Source organism: Pristiophorus japonicus, chromosome 22 (genome assembly GCF_044704955.1).
Source record: "Pristiophorus japonicus isolate sPriJap1 chromosome 22, sPriJap1.hap1, whole genome shotgun sequence".
Lineage (NCBI taxonomy): Eukaryota > Metazoa > Chordata > Chondrichthyes > Pristiophoridae > Pristiophorus > Pristiophorus japonicus.
In genome coordinates, this window is record NC_091998.1 from 9862206 (window position 1) to 9879518 (window position 17313).

General features: G+C 49.3%; 1 protein-coding gene across 1 annotated transcript in view; it reads right to left on the reverse strand.

The window, feature by feature from the left end:
• Positions 1–17313, reverse strand: part of LOC139234674 (PH and SEC7 domain-containing protein 1-like) — a 162681-nt gene that overhangs the window by 121057 nt on the left and 24311 nt on the right. The window contains exons 3-4 of the mRNA XM_070865353.1: positions 9237–9727; positions 1326–1861 (exon numbers count right to left, since the gene is read on the reverse strand). Of these exons, the coding sequence (XP_070721454.1) occupies positions 1326–1861; positions 9237–9727 (1027 nt within the window). The remainder of the gene's footprint in view (positions 1–1325; positions 1862–9236; positions 9728–17313) is intronic.

The window sequence follows — 17313 nt, forward strand, 5'->3', positions numbered from 1 at the left end:
AGAGCATAACTAGAGGCCATCAATATAGAAATCCAATAGGGAATTCAGGAGAAACTTCTTTACCCAGAGAGTGGTGAGAATGTGGAACTCGCTGCCACAGGGAGTGGTTGAGGCGAATAGTATCGATGCATTTAAGGGGAGGCTAGATAAACATATGAGGGAGAAGGGAATAGAGGGTTATGCCGATAGATTTAGATGAGGAAAGACGGGAGGAGGCTCGATTGGAGCATAAACGCCGGCATGGACTGGTTGGGCCGAATGGCCTGTTTCTGTGCCGTATATCCCATGTAATCCTCTGTAAATGTAAATTCTGGGCAACAGAAATGAATATTATCGGCACAGTGAACTGAAGTGAGCAAAATACACACCGGTATGCGCTAATGTCGGACAGTAAAGACAGGGGAGAGTACAGGATCACACAGACCATCGCTGAACTGAATACAAATGTTCCAGTTTGTCCAGATTACTCCCAGTTACCTCACAAACTCAGTTAAACGCGGCTCAATCCTTGAGGATATTTATTTGGACTGGCTCGCATTAATGTTACCAGGCAGCAGCCCATTATACAAGGAGTTTGTGAAAAGCTGTTAATAAACTGGTTTTATCTCAGGAGGCAGAAGAGATGTGGCTTGTGGTGATATCACCGGCAAGTGACATAATGCCATGTTGTTTTATTGTGTCACTTGTGTGTTGAACTAATGAGATAAAGATTTGCGAAACATTCTTCAATTGAAGATGTTGCCCTTTAAAAGGGACAACACAAATGTCAATTCAGTGAACTGATCTTTAAGATACGTCATTTCATATGTGACTCTCAACAACAACAACAACTTGTATCTATGTAGCGCCTTTAACATAGTGAAACGTCCTAAGGCGCTTCACAGGAGTATTATGAGATAATTATTTTGACACCGAGCCGCATAAGTAGAAATTAGCGCAGGTGACCAAAAGCTTGGTCAAAGAAGTAGGAGAGTCTTAAAGGAGATGAGAGAGGTAGTGAGGCAGCGAGGCTTAGGAGAGGGAGTTCCAGAGCCTAGAGCTCAGGCAGCTGAAGGCATGGCCGCCAATGGTGGAGCGATGAAATTCGGGGATGCTCAAGAGGCCAGAATTGGAGGAGCGCAGAGATCTCAGGGGGGGTTGTAGGGACTGGAGAAGGTTACAGAGATAGGGAGAGGCAAGGCCATGGAGGGATTTGAAAACTAAAAATGGGATATGTGCTGCACTCCTGCTGACGATCCTGCATCAAGTAGGATAGTTTCTCCGGTCTCGCACTGTGAACTCAGAAGCCAAACGCTGGGCCTAATTTAAAAAGGTCCGTCGCTTACCTGGAAGAATAATCCGACTTGGGATCATCGTCTTCGATCTCCAGAGTCCCCTTGAGCAGGTTGTCTTCTGTGTAGAGCTGGCACCTAGTGAGGATGTTCTCCGATTTACTGTAAACCACCATGGCCCTGGGGCTTGGCTTCCTGTCCACTCTGGTGGCCTTGGGCCTGGGGCTGTCCGGCCAATCGATCTCAACGGCGGAGCCCGCTCGCGATTCAACGTCTGCGTTGGCCCACGGCGTAAACTTCTCCTCAATCAGCCGGGCGTTCTCCTTAATCTGGTCCTGGATCTCCGAGGTCAGGGTGGGGAAGTCAAAGGTGAAATAATTCCCTCGGCTGCAGCTGGGGGGAGAGAGGATCTCCACGGAATCCAGGCTGGTGTAGGAGGTACCTTTGGCACGGTGTGACTCCAGGATACATTCAAACTGCTTGCTGAAAGTATCAGTGCCGTCTTCAGACAGCCTCCGCGTGAGGCAAATCAAGGCGGCAGGCGGAAGCAGATTCTTGGTCTCAATCTCTGGTGATCTGCGGAGGGAGAAAGACACAGAGTAAACGGCACAGAAGGAGGCCATTCGGCCCATCGTGCATGTGCCGGCTCTTTGGTAGAGCGATCCAATTAGTCCCACTCCTCCTCTGCTCTTTCCCCGTAACCCTGAAAATTTTTCCCTTTCAAATAGCTATCCAATTCCCCCTTTTGAAAGTTACTATTGAATCTGCTTCCACCGCCCTTTCAGGCAGCGCATTCCAGATCACAACTCGCTGCGTAAAAAAAAGTTCTCCTCACCTCCCCCCTGGCCAATTACCTTAAATCTGTGTCCTCTGGTTACCGACGTCCTGACTGGAAACTCTATCAAAGCCCCTCATGATATTGAACACCTCACACACCAGATCTTCCGCATTTCCCCAGAAATGAAACAGCAAAGACAGAATGAAAAAGGCTTGCAATGGTGGAGCGCTTCCACGGACAGGTCAGGGGACCTCAATCATTTTAATTTTAAAAAATACAGATACTGCAATCGTTGCCCACGGCGTCACATAACGTTACCCTGCCAAATCACAGAAACTTCAGCCCACCTTGCCTGCAGCAAGAGTGTCGGCTGTGGCTCAGTGGGCAGCACCCTCGCCTCCGAGTTCGAAGGTTGTGGGTTCATGTCCCACTCCAGGGGCTCGAGTCACAAAAATCTAGGTTGACACTCCCAGTGCAGCACTGAAGGAGTGCCGCACTGTCGGAGGTGCTGTTTTTCGAATGAGACGTTAAACCGAGGCCCCGTCTGCCTTCTCAGGTGGATGTAAAAGATCCCATGGCACTATTTTGAAGAGCAGGGGAATTATCCCCGGTGTCCTGGGGCCAATATTTATCCCTCAATCAACATAACAAAAAAACAGATTATCCGGTCATTATCACGTTGCTGTTTGTGGGAGCTTGCTGTGCGCAAATTGGCTGCCGCGTTTCCCACATTACAACAGTGACTACACACCAAAAGTACTTCAGTGGCTGTAAAGCGCTTTGGGACGTCCGGTGGTCGTGAAAGGCGCTATATAAATGCAAGTCTTTCTTTTCTTTCTAGCAGTGCAGTGCGGTGGGGTTTGACTAAGTTAGGTACATGTAATGCACATGAAGACCAGCAGAGAGAGTGCTGAGTCAGTGTAAGGAATTGACAACGGCAAAATACTGCGGGTACTGGAAATCTGAAATTAGAAACAGAAAATACTGGAAACAGTCAGCAGGTCAGGCAACTTCTGTGGAGGGAGAAACAGAGTTAATGTTTGAGGCTAACGACCTTTCATTCGAACCCGCCAGGTATAATTTGGATTGGCTTGGTGTGCAGATGTAAATTCTTCATGGGCTAGAAAGCCCAATAACAATAACTTGTATTTATATAGCATCTTTGGTGTAGTAAAATGTCCCAAGGCACTTCACAAAAGCTTTAGGAAACAATATTTGACACTGAGCCACATAAGACGATTATTACGGCAGGTGGAGGTCGGTTTTAAGGAGCGTCTTAAAGGAGGAGAGAGAGGTCGAGAAGCGGAGAGGTTTAGGGAGGGGGTTCCAGAGCTTGGGGCCCAGGCAGCTGAAGGCACGGCCACCAATGGTGGAGCGATTATAATTAGGGATGCTCAAGAGGGCAGAATTAGAGGAGCGCAGACATCTCGGGGGGCTGTGGGGCTGGAGGAGATTACAGGTTTGAAAACAAGGATGAGAATTTTTAAATCGAGGTGCGAATTAGGACACGGCCAGCAGAGCTACTGGAATACAAGCAAGTAAATTATGTTCTGGAGATCTTTTGCCGAATTAAGGCTGCCAACCCTCCAGGATTTGCCCTGGAGTCTCCAGGAATTGAAGGTTAATCTTCCAGGACACTGCTACCTGCAACACCCGGGAGATAAATCATAGAGGCATTTAAAAAAAAATTTAGTTTTTTTTCAAATTTTCTTTGAACACTTTCATTCATAAAAGTTATAAAGGTATTGGAGATGGAGGAAAAAAATTGTAGTTTGGTTGATGGTCACGAATCATCCAATTGGGTGACGAGGAGCCTGTTCACGTTCCGATTGGACGTGGGAAGGCGGGTCACCCCGAGCGTTTCAGGTCCATGACCTTTCATCATGACCTCTGGCGAAGGGTCATCGACCTGAAACGTTAGGGACTGGATTTTTCCGGCCAGGGTTTCGCCCCGGAGCGGTGTGAAACCGGGCGGCGAGGTCCCCAGCCGCGATCCTCCGGTCGGGTTTTGCCGTGGCATGGATCAGCACCGCCGGGAAGAGCTGCGCCGGGGGTGCACCGCCTCTGGTTGCGACAGCGGCGGGAGTTTTGACTCGAACCCGACCCCTCCGCCCAGAATCGCGCCTGGCAATGACCGCCTGGGAAATCAGAGCGCGCCAGCCATGCCGGCGGCGGTGGGGACGGTGAAGTGCTGTAACGGTAAGCGCGAGTGTTTGTTCTTTAAATTCTTCCAGCGATTTGTGTTGTGGTGGCGTGGGCAATGTTTTTAAGGTCTCCCCCCGGCCCCTCTCAGAACGCTCCCGGCCCGGCACTTTAGTCCGCGAGTTTCCCATCCTTGCGCCACGAGAAGTGTACAACGTCTCCCTTCGCGCTGCGCCACCGGACGCAGGGCCCAAGAAGCCCAAACTTCCTTACCAAAGCGCAAACTATTCCCGGCCACTAACTTTCTCACCCCGCCTCCGTTTACGCCCTGTAAACAGAAGCACCTAAAATCCAGCTCATACCCCTCTCTCTCTCTCTCTCTCTCTCTCTCAGCATTTTCTGTTTTCATTTTAGATTCCCAGCATCCGCAGTATTTCGTTTTTGTGTTTGTTCAATGTCACGGATTCCCATGGACTGGGTGGGGGATGTGGGAGGGGGTTACAATATTGGCCATTGATTCCAAATAGCCAACAGTTGAGACAAACACAAGGACCAAAAAATATTATAGATCTTGCATCTGTACAAAGTAAGCTTCACGAGTGTGATATCTGGACTGGATATATGGGGCGGGAAGAGAAGAGAAGAGAAGGGAAGGGAAGAGAAGGGAAGAGAAGGGAAGAGAAGGGAAGAGAAGAGAAGAGAAGAGAAGAGAAGAGAAGAGAAGAGAAGAGAGAAGAGAAGGGAAGGAAAGGGAAGGGAAGAGAAGGGAGGGGAAGAGAAGAGAAGAGAAGAGAAGGGAAGAGAAGAGAAGAGAAGAGAAGAGAAGAGAAAAGAGAAGAGAAGAGAAAAGGGAAGAGAAGGGAAGAAAAGAGAAAGGAAGAGAAGGGAAGAGAAGGGAAGGGAAGGGAAGGGAAGGGAAGGGAAGAGAAAAGAGAAGAGAAGGGAAGGAAAGGGAAGGGAAGAGAAGGGAGGGGAAGAGAAGAGAAGGGAAGGGAAGGGAAGGGAAGGGAAGGGAAGAGAAGAGAAGAGAAGAGAAGAGAAGGGAAGAGAAGGGAAGGGAAGAGAAGGGAAGAGAAGGGAAGGGAAGAGAAGGGAAGGGAAGGGAAGAGAAGAGAAGGGAAGAGAAGGGAAGGGAAGGGAAGAGAGGAGAAGAGAGGAGAAGAGAAGAGAAGAGAAGAGAAGGGAAGAGAAGAGAAGAGAAGAGAAGGGAAGAGAAGAGAGGAGAAGGGAAGAGAAGGGAAGAGAAAAGAGAAGAGAAGGGAAGGAAAGGGAAGGGAAGGGAAGGGAAGGGAAGGGAAGGGAAGAGAGGAGAAGAGAAGAGAAGAGAAGAGAAGAGAAGAGAAGGGAAGAGAAGGGAAGAGAAGAGAAGAGAAGAGAAGAGAAGAGAAGAGAAGAGAAGGGAAGAGAAGAGAAGAGAAGGGAAGGGAAGGGAATAGAGGAGAAGAGAAGAGAAGAGAAGAGGAGAGAAGAGAAGAGAAGGGAAGAGAAGGGAAGAGAAGGGAAGAGAAGGGAAGAGAAGGGAAGGGAAGAGAAGCGAAGAGAAGAGAAGAGAAGAGAAGGGAAGGGAAGAGAAGGGAAGAGAAGGGAAGGGAAGAGAAGGGAAGAGAAGGGAAGAGAAGAGAGGAGAAGAGAAGAGAAGAGAAGAGAAGAGAAGAGAAGAGAAGAGAAGAGAGGAAGAGAAGAGAAGAGAAGAGAAGAGAAGAGAAGGGAGGGAAGGGAGGGGAAGGGAAGATAAGGGAATAGAAGAGAAGAGAAGAGAAGAGAAGGGAAGGGAAGGGAAGATAAGAGAGAGGAGAAGAGAAGAGAAGAGAAAGAGGGAGAAGAGAAGAGAGAGAAGAGAAGGAAGAGAAGGGAAGAGAAGAGAGGGAAAGGGAAGGAGGGAGGAGGGAAGGGAAGAGAAGGGAAGGGAAGGAAAGGGAAGAGAAGAGAAGAGAAGAGGAAGAGAAGGAAGAGAAAGAGAAAGGAAGGGAAGGAAGAGAAGGAAGAGAAGGGAAGGGAAGGGAGGGGAAGAGAAGAGAAGAGAAGAGAAGAGAGGAGAAAAGGAAAGGAAGGGAAGGGAAGGGAAGGGAAGGGAAGGGAAGAGAAGGGAAGGGAAGGGAAGGGAAGAGAAGGGAAGGGAAGGGAGGAAGGATGGCAATTTGTGCACAGCAAACTCCCACAAACAGCAACGTGATAATGGCCAGATAATCTGTTTTAATGATGTAGATTGAGGGATAAATATTGGCCAGGACGCCGGGGATAACTCCCCTGCTCTTCTTCGAAATCCACCTGAGAGAGCAGACGGGGCCTCGGTTTAACGTCTCATCCGAAAGATAGGATATTAAAAGATTTCCCGTATGTAAAATTAGGCTGGTGTGGCCCGTAAACACCGGCACGGACCTGCTGGGCCGAATGGCCTGTTCCTGTGCTGTAAATTCGATGCCAAAATAAGCCATACCTGGCCAGGGATCACACTGCTACTCACGACCCCATATCCATGTAATAACCAGGCTTATGCACGATAGGGCTGGGATGTTGCGATAGCCTATTGTACAGCTCACTGACTGCGGGGAGCCATTAGATTATCTGATCTTGGTCTTTTAGTGCTGGTAATAACTATACAATCTGATGTGAGCATTACCCTGTGGTGCTGTTCAGCTGTTTTAGACTTAAAATAAAGAAACCAGCTGACTGGACCATTTCTGTAACGGGCTCTCTCTGACATCTGTAAATGATACAGATCTGTGCCATCTCAAGCACAGTCACTCTGCCCATAATTCAACTCAAATTGGCAGAATTACTGAGAGAGAGTCCACAAGGTGGTATGAAAGCAAAATGTCAGGCAGATTGAGGAAGTGCTGATCCTCAAAGGTTGGAGCTAAGACACATTGATGGGGCAGAGTATAGCGAGCTCTAGCCTCGGGGTATGGTAGCAAAGTGGTTCGGTTACTGGACTAATAATCCAGAGACGTGAGTGTGATATATTCTTTACCACATCACAAACCGCACACATCATCAGGCTCCTGTGCGTGGATTTTTTTAACCTGTGGTAACCATCACACGGGCTCGACAGAGCTAGGCCTTTATCCGGTGGCAAGGGTTGAACCAGGACGACTGGAGACCTGCTCTGCTACACGGACCCAGTGCGCACACATATCGCACAGTGTGGGCTGGCCCTTGCTGCCCCTGGGCCCTCGGCTCTTCTGGGCCCCGTACCCTCATTCGCCGCACCTTCACCCACGGTGTTCCAGGGCCTGGCGCTCCAGCTCTATTTATAGCCCCGACCTGGGAGATACCAGTCCAATCCTGGTTAATGGATATCATCTGAACACTCGTTTGGATACTGGTTTCCAATTCACTTAAAGGTGTCTGTTATTCTTCATTTTGTCTCAACTAAATTAAATTTGTGGAGCACTACAGAAATGGCTCCAATGCATCACGTAACTTTTATTGTACTTTCATCAGCAGTTGCATTACCACACTGGTCCAGAAGCTGGAGCAATAATGCACAAGGGCAGGGGCGGTTTAACCCTAGGGCGGATGAGGCTGCAGTCCCAGGCCCACCATAGAACATAGCCCCACCAAATAAATGTAGGAAAAAAATATATAAGGCCTCCCAAATAGGCCGAATAGAATAGACAATAAGAGAGGAAAAACAAGACCGAGGAAAATATTGTTTATTTGGCCTAACGTGTACAGACCTATTTTTGCAGAGACAAGATCTTTATTATTTATCTGTATTATTATTTAATATATGTAATAGATAAAATATATGTTCATATATAATATATTATATTCATATATTATAGTATACCTCCACTGTAGTCATTTGTTATTATATTTATGCATTTGATATATAAATATATATATATATATATAGATGCTTTCGTTGTTGAATATACTGGCCTCTGTTTTCATACTCAGAATCAGAATCATACACGCAATGTAATGAACATGAACAAACAGAACTATCGGCCCATTTGGATCAGTTTGCCCCAGGCCCCTCAGGCTCTGAATCCGGCCCTGCTCAATATAATACGACAAGTTCAAACCCCAACCACGGCAGCTGTAGAATTTTAATTCAGTTAATTAAATAAATCTGGAATTTTTGTTTTAAAAGCTAGTATCAGTAATGGTGACCTTGAAACTATCGGATTGTCGAAAAAAAACTCAGCTGGGTTAGGAAGGAAATCTGCCGACCTTACCCGGTCTGGGCCTATATGTGACTCCAGACCCACAGCAATGTGGTTGACTCTTAACTGCCCCCTGAAATTAAGGGCAATTAGGGATGGGAACTAAATGCCGGCCTTGCTAGCGACTCCCACATCCCGTGAATGAATTTTTAAAAAATCTAGCTATTGTAATACCCAGTCCAGCAGCCTAGTTGGATTGAAATCCAGATTCCAAAAGGTGAAAAACTCATTGTGCTAACTGGCCGAACCATTCGAGTCTCTCAGCAAGAAGGATTTAAAGAAATGTTTGGCATCAGTTTGATTTTTATAAAAGGGGTACAGGTTGCCCGTTAAGGAACCTACATTCTACCCTACGTAAACTAGAGGTGATCCAAAACTCGGCTGCCCCGTGTCCTAACTCGCACCAATTCCCGCTCACCCATCACCCCCTGTGCTCGCTGACCTACATTGGCTCCCGGTTAAGCAACGCCTCGATTTCAAAATTCTCATCCTTGTTTTCAAATCTCTGCATGGCCTCGCCCCTCCCTATCTCTGTAATCTCCTCCAGTCCCACAACCCCCCGAGATGTCTGCGTTCCTCTAATTCTACCCTCTTGAGCATCCCTGATTATAACTACTCAGCCATTGGTGGCCGTGCTTTCTGTTGCCTGGGTCTCAAGCTCTGGAACTCCCTGTCTAAACCTCCCCGCCTCTCTACCTCTCTTTCCTCCTTCAAGACGCTCCTTAAAACCCAACTCTTTGACCATGCTTTTGGTCATCTGCGCTAATTTCTACTTTTTAAAATCGCATAATACTCCTGTGAAGCACCTTGGGACGTTTCACTGCATTAAAGGCGCTATATAAATACAAGTCGGTGTTGTTGTTGAACCAATTACCTTTTATCGGCTGCAGAAGATGGCTCGGAGAAGATGTCGTCCTCTGCGCCTTTGGATCGCTCCTCTCCGCGCTCCTCCCAATTCCCGGCGGTCCCATCCGGCACAAAGCCTCGCAGAGGAGCGCGGTGGTCCATCTGAGTAGTGCCGCGCACAGCCACTGAGCTCGGGGGTGGGGTACCGCCGTCCTTGCCGGGGCCGGCCATGTTGTACTCAGCCATGACTTCGTCCAGGTTGGTCTCCTGGTAGTGCCTGACGGGCAGAGCGTCCAGGTCCGTCTCCGAGTACTTGGTCGCCCGGGCAGCCGCGGGGGTCCCATTCGGCAACGGCGCGCCCTTCAGACCATCAGCCGCCTTCGTGGAGCCATGGCTGACCGCGCCCGGTTGCGCCACGAAAGATCCATTGGCGGACGATCCCCTTTGCCGGTTCTGCGCCCTTTCACCTGTTACGGTGATGCGTGGACTCGCCAGAGACCGCTGGATGTCAGAATCAGCTGCGGGCAGACAATAGGTTGTTAATAACTGAAGCTTCAACCTCAGTGCAGGACACACAAAGATTGGGAGGTGGCTGCACAAACTCTAAGCTAAACCCATTTTTGTACAATGTGCGCGACTGAATGGAATCCAGATGGAACAGCTCCGTGTTTGCACAGTTAAGACCGTACCAATCATCCAGTGTTTTTATACAGGTTCTTAGGAGGAAATGAGGTAATTTGAGTTTAGCATCACAGTGGGGGACTTTGCTCTGCATTTAACTCACGTTATATCGAGCTTGCCACTAACTGCTGCTGTGAAGGTTTAGATAAAGAACTGAGCTGTAAAAATTCCAACAGTTTAGGATGTTCAGATTAACCACGCTCCTAACGACACTGTTTGAGGGATGGATTTCGCAGAGTCTTATTCTCAGCATCAAACTGTTTGAAAGACCCAATGAAGGTCTTTTTCTGATCCTTCTCATTGCCTTTTTCGTCACCGAGAGCATGCAGAAATCAAGCGCAGGCTGTGGAAAGAGCGTGCGGCAAATCTGTCCCAACTGTGACAGGGACTGTGGCTCTCGTATTGGACTGTTCAGCCACCTAAGGACTCACTTTTACAGTGGAAGCAAGTCTTCCTCGATTCCGAGGGACTGCGTATGATGATGATGATCATAGAATCATAGAATGGTTACAGCACAGAAGGACGCCATTCGGCCCATCGAGCCCGTCCGGCTCTCTGCAAGAGCACCTCAGCCAGTCCCACTCCCCCGCCCTTTCCCTGTTACCCTGCAATTTTTTTTCCCTTCAGGTACTTATCCAACTCCCTTTCGTTGGTCAGTCGCATAAATGCAAATCATCTTTGGAAAGAGAATTTGCCAGGTTATCGGACAAACTCAACTATCACATGCCACATCCATTAATCATCATTAAAAAATGACCAATTCATGCTATTTTTGGCATTGTTAGCTGAGGAAGAATTGTTGGCCTTCACACCAGGGAGAACTTCCTGAGCATCTGATTGGGATTTGGCTACTGTGAGAAAGCGACATTGTCTGTAATGGCTGTCTCGCCAAGGGAAAGACGTCGTGATTAGCAACCTGCTTACCCAGAGGGGAATCTGGAGTTCCTCAGATGAACTGGGGTTGGTGAGGGACCTCTAATTCTGAGGCGTGCCACCCGTGCAGTAGATAAGTGCCTTCAATTCACTTTGGCTATTGCACATCCGAGTGCCAGCAACAAGAAAAAACTCGATGGGATTAGTTTCTTGTTACTAACCTGTCATCACAGACACATAGCTCAAATTCCATGAGAACTGCCAGGGTTTTGATCTTTTTATTGTTTTTAAACTGATGGGAGTAAAGTTAATTACTGTAATCAGTGTTCCTCCTAATTTTAAATTTGGGTGTGCGGTCCCTTTAACATGCTGCATGGCCCATTCAAAATGCGCAAAATTTTATGTTGGAAAAGCCTGGGACCAGCAGACGAGCGGCTTAGAAGGAACGTTGATGGCAACCTATCTATATCCACTTTCTGGCTTCTGTTTAATCTTACTTCCTAATAAATCCGAATTAATAGTTTTAGCCAGAGCTAACGATCTGTCATTGTGAGTTAGCTTTGTTGGAAAGACCGAGCTGAAATTGCCCCTTCCCTTAAGACCTGTTACCGCCGGAAACCGACGGTCATGCTGCGGAGTGCAATGGCCACCGATCTCTCGTGTAATAGCCGCCATTTTGAAAATTTCACTCCTGCGGTATCACGGCGGTGACCTGCTCCCCCCCCCCCACTACCATTCCGCTGCTGCCGATCCGTCCTAAGTGCTTCGGAGGGGAGCGGGCAGGTCGGAAGGCCTCCTCATAGGACTGCTCTCTGGCCTGGCCAAGGTGGCCATTAACCGGTCCATGCAGCGGACGGTCGAGGGAGTCGTTCAGCCCGACTGTCTGCCTCTCTGCAGCTACGTTCGAGCCAGGGTGTCCCTGGAGATGGAGCACGCGGTGTCTACCGGTACGCTCGCGGCCTTCCGCAAGAGGTGGGCACCGGAGGGACTGGGGTGCATCGTCACCCTCAGCAACCAAATTTTTATTTAATTGGCAAAGTTCCCAGTTAATTTCTAAATTTATGGGTTCTAGTGCCCTTACCAAAAGGTGGCCCTTGATTCAAAGTTTAGTTTAAAATAGTTGTCGAGCTGTTGCATTGTGAGTGGCTTAGCCAGTCACATGATGTTCACAAGACTCAATAAAACCCCAGTCAGTTGGGTCTAGGTCATCCACGATGAGATATGCAGTTGAGAGCCTGGTGGATGAACTGGTAATGTGTCGTGTGATTGTTAAACCTTTGTTAATCAATCAACTAGTTCTTAACAGCAATGTGTTGCTATGAATTCTTAAGCAAAGAACCCGTGAAGCAAATATATTACATGCAGAACAACTGAAAGAAGAGCAGAGAATTCTCCCAGTGTCCAGGCCAACATTCCTCCCTAAACCAACAGCACGAAAAGACAAATGAATGAGTCATGTATCTCATTGCTGATTGTGGGGTCTTGATGGGTATACAAAACGGCTGTCTCTTTTAACTCCTTAACATCATTCCTTGTAATGTGAAGCACTTTGAGAAGTTTCTGACAAATGCAATAAGACGCTTTTCTGTCTTTCTCATTGCATTTTTCTGCTTCTCAGTATTTGTTACCTTCATTTTATTAAGTAGTATTTTAATAAAAACTTTCATCATTGTTTTTTGAAAGCCATTGTCGTAGTTCATTACATAGGATATACGGCATTGAAACAGGCCATTCATAAGAAAATAAGAAATAGGAGCAGGAGTCGGCCATTTGGCCCCTCGAGCTTGCTCCGCCATTCAATAAGATCATGTCTGATCTGATCTTCGCCTCAACTCCACTTTCCTTCCCAATCCCCATTCGCCCAACCAGTCTGTGCTGGCGTTTATGCTCCACTCAAGCCTCCTCCCATCTTTCTTCATCCAACTCTATCAGCATAACCCTCTATTCCCTTCTCCCTCATATGCTTGTCTAGCCTCCCCTTAAATGCATCGATACTATTCGCTTCAACCACTCCCTATAGTAGCGAGTTCCACATTCCCACCACTCTTCAGGTAAGGAATTTTTTCTGAATTCCCTATTGGATTTCTTGAAGACTTTCTTATATTGATGGCCTCTAGTTATGCTCTTTCTCACAAGTGGAAACATTCTCTCTGTATCCACTCAATCAAAACCTTTCATCATGTTAACGACCTCTATTAGGTCACACTTCAACCTTCTCCTTTCCAGAGAAAAGAGACCCAGCCTGTTCATCCTTTCCTGATAGGTATACCCTCGCATTTCTGGTATCATCCTTGTAAATCTTCTCTGCACCCTCTCCAGTGCTTCTATATCCTTTTTATAGTATGGCGACCAGAACTGTACGCAGTACTCCAAGTGTGGTCTAACCAAGGCTCGATACATTCGGCAATGTTCTTAATACTGCTAATTATTTGTCTTTATATTGTCATAATAATAGCTTTGCATGCCTGTCCTGTGTCTGTGCTGCTGAAGTTAATAACCTTCTCTTACCCATATCTGCTATTAACTAAGTCTGTGAATGACAACCTTATAATTGATGTATCCTTCTAACTATTTTAAGAAATTACAATTTAAGAATCATACTGCAATATAACGCAAACTCATTAACAGTAGTTCATGAGCAGACTTTCAAGTCAGTCTGATTAACCCTTTGCTGAACAAACTTCATCTTGCTGTTGTGGCTGAAGCTGTCTGCTTCAAGCTGATTGCTTGATTGCAGCATTGTCTGATCGTGATTGCTAAGGGAATGTCTCTAAATCACAGACAAAACTCTCATTGGCATTCAATTAAAGGAAGAGATATAAATGCTCATCTAACCATGAGCATGTATTTCCATCATGTCTGCACTGGCTCTTTGCTTATAGCAAAGTAATTGGTAGGAGGATTAGAGGGGATTTGAGGGGAAACCTTTTTCACCCAGAGGGTGGTGGGGGTCTGGAACTCACTGCCTGAAAGGGTGGTAGAGGCAGAAACCCTCACCACATTTAAAAAGTACTTGGATGTGCACTTGAAGTGCCGTAACCTACAGGGCTATGGACCGAGAGCTGGAAAGTGGGATTAGGCTGGATAGCTCTTTGTCGGCCGGCGCGGAAACATTGGGCCGAAATGGCCCCCTTCTGTGCTGTAAATGTCTATGATTCGATGATATTCAAAAGTAATCCCATTACATCAGATTAGCTCTCTCCCCATGCCCTGTATCTCTTTATAAAACAGAGGTTCGGCCCCAGCTGGAGGATTGTGTCCAATTCTGGGAACCGCACTTGAGGAAGGACGTGAAGGCCTTGGAGAGGGTGCGGAGGAGATTTCCGAGAAAGGTTCCAGGGATGAGGGGCTTCAGTTGCATGGAGACACCGGAGAAACTGGATTTGTTCTCCTTAGAGCAGAGAAGGTTAAGGGGAGATTTAATCAAAGGTGTTCAAAATCTTGGAAGGGTTTTGATAGAGTAAATAAGGAGAAGCTTTCCAGTGGCAGAAAGGTCGGTAACCAGAGGACGCGGGTTTACGGTAATTGGCAAAAGAACCCAGAGGCAATATGAAGAGGAAGGATTTAACGCAGGCAGTTGTTATGATCTGGAACGCACTGCCTGAAAGGGTGGAGGAAGCAGATTCAATAGTAACATTTAAAAGGGAATTAGATAAATACTTGGGAGAGAAAATTAGCAGGACTGTAGGGAAAGAGCGGGGGAGTGGGACTAATTGGATTGCTCTTTCAAAGAGCATGCACAGGCACGATGGGCCGAATGGCCCCCTCTGTGCTGTATGATCCTATGATTCATCTGCTTCAAATATTTATCCAGTTTTCCCTGAAAGGTTGCAATGTTCTCCATCTCAACCATTTCCCGTGGCCAAGCTCTCCGTGGTCTAACAACCCACTGCATTAAGAGGTTCCTCCTAATCGCTCCTCTCATTAGATAATCTTAAATCGATAACCCCTTGTTACTAAATCTCCACAGGAAATAGTCTATCGAAACCTCTCATAACTTAAAAAAATCTTGAGTAAATCTCCTCGTAGACCTCTCTGCTCGGGTGGAAATAGTCTTCGTAACTCATCCCACCTCACAGCTATAGTTCTCCATCCCTGGCATCCTCCCGGTCAGTCTATGGTCTTGTACTCTCTCAGTACACCTGCAGGAGCCAGCCTTTGGCTGAGTGGTTAATATTCCCAGCTCTGAGTCAGAGGGGCCGAATCCCTCCCTGGTGGCCAGAGCTCACAGCGGCCTTCCCCTTTAACTGAAGGGGAGGGACATTGTGACGCGCCAGCGCGATGACGACATCAACACGGCGCTGATGCCTTGCGGCGTCGGTCACACCGCCCCGTCCCCACTCTCGCCCCGCCCCTACTCCTGCCCCGCCCCCACTCTCGCCCCGCTAGTGACGGTCACTCCGCCCCGCCCCCACTCCCGCCCCGCCCCCACTCCCACCCCGCTAGTGACGGTCACTCCGCCCTGCCCCCACTCCCGCCCCGCCCCCACTCCCATCCCGCTAGTGACGGTCACACCGCCCCGCCCCCACTCCCGCCCCGCCCCCACTCTCGCCCCGCTAGTGACAGTCACTCCGCCCCGCCCCCACCCTCGCCCCGCTAGTGACGGTCACTCCGCCCCGCCCCCACTCCCGCCCCGCCCCCACTCCCACCCCGTCCCCACTCTCGCCCCGCTAGTGACGGTCACTCCGCCCCGTCCCCACTCTTGCTCCGCCCCCACTCTCGCCCCGCTAGTGACGGTCACTCCGCCCCGCCCCCACTCCCGCCCCACCCCCACTCCCACCCCGCTAGTGACGGTCACTCCGCCCCGCCCCCACTCCCACCCCGTTAGTGACGGTCACTCCGCCCCGCCCCTACTCCCGCCCCGCCCCCACTCCCGCCCGCCCCCACTCCCGCCCCGCCCCTACACCTGCCCCGCCCCCACTCCCGCCACACTAGTGACAGTCACTCCGCCCCGCCCCCACTCCCGCCCCACTAGTGACGGTCACTCCGCCCCGCCCCCACTCCCGCCCCGCTAGTGACGGTCACTCCGCCCCCACTCCCGCCCCGCCCCCACTCTCGCCCCGTTAGTGACGGCCACTCCGCCCCACCCCCATTCCCGCCCTGCTAGTGACGGTCACTCCTGCCCCGCCCCCACTCCCGCCCCGTTAGTGATGGTCACTCCACCCCGCCCCCACTCCCGCCCTGCTAGTGACGGTCACTACGCCCAGCCCCCACTCCCGCCCTGCTAGTGACGGTCACTCCGCCCCGCCCCCACTCCCACCCCACTAGTGACGGTCACTCCGCCCCGCCCCCACTCCCGCCCCACTAGTGACGGTCACTCAGACTCGCCCCCACTCCCGCCCCGCCCCCACTCCCACCCCACTAGTGACGGTCACTCCGCCCCGCTAGTGACGGTCACACCGCCCCGCCCCCACTCCCGCCCCACTAGTGACGGTCACTCCGCCCCGCCCCCACTCCCGCCCCGCCCCCACTCCCGCCCCACTAGTGACGGTCACTCAGACTCGCCCCCACAATGAGGCCACTTCCGCCCCGCTCCAAAAAAAAGCACCAAGTGCTAAATTTCTCCAGAATGGCTGCCTCATGCGTTGGAGCGCCCAGAATACTTCAAGAGCGGTGGGCGCGATTCGTTTCGGGCAGTGGGCAATTTTGGCCCCAGAAGGTGCAAGGTTCAAGTCCCACTCCAGGCAGTCCCGGTGAGTGAGACTGGAGGCTGTGAATGGAATGGTTGACAGCGAGCAGGGATACTAGCCTCTGACGAGAGAGAGTGACCCCACACTCTCCTCATATGGGCCTCTGGGAGTCTAATAAAACCCTCCTGCTTTATTGAACTGACCACCCATACAGATGGTTACGGCCAAGGAAGAAGTCTTTGTAGAGCAGCCTGCGAATCCTTCCACTAAATAGAATTGCACAGAAACAGACCATTCAGCCCAACTAGTCTATGCTGGTGTTTATACTCCACTCGAGTCCTCCCATCTACACGACTTCACACCAGTTTGAAAGGGTTTGAAGATGATATAATGTGCAGCAGCAAATAAAGGCAGTTAGTGCTTCACAGTGGATCTGCACATGATCCCATGTTACGACAAAAGCAAAATACTGCAGATGCTGGAAATCTGAAATAAAAACCGAGATACTCAGCGGGTCGGGCAGCATCTGCGGAGAGAGAAACAGAGTTAACGTTTCGGGTCGATGACCCTTCGTCAGAACTGGAAAAAATTGAGATGCAACAGATTTTAAGCAAGTGCAGGGGGGCAGGAAAAGTGGGGGGAGGGGAGGAAAGAACAGAAGAGAAGGTCTGTGATAGGGTGGGAGGCAGGAGAGATTAGAGAGACAAAAGGGATGATAGTACAAAGCAAAAGGAGATGGTAATGGGACAAGTTAAGAAACAAAAGATGAGTCCAGATAGGGTGTAAATGGAGATGGCAGAATCAGCAATAGCTGCCGTGGGACAGTGAGAAAAAACACAGAAAAAAATAATAAAATGGGGGCAGAGGTTATGATCTGAAATTGTTGAACTCGTTGTTGAGTCCAGAAGGCTGTAAATTCG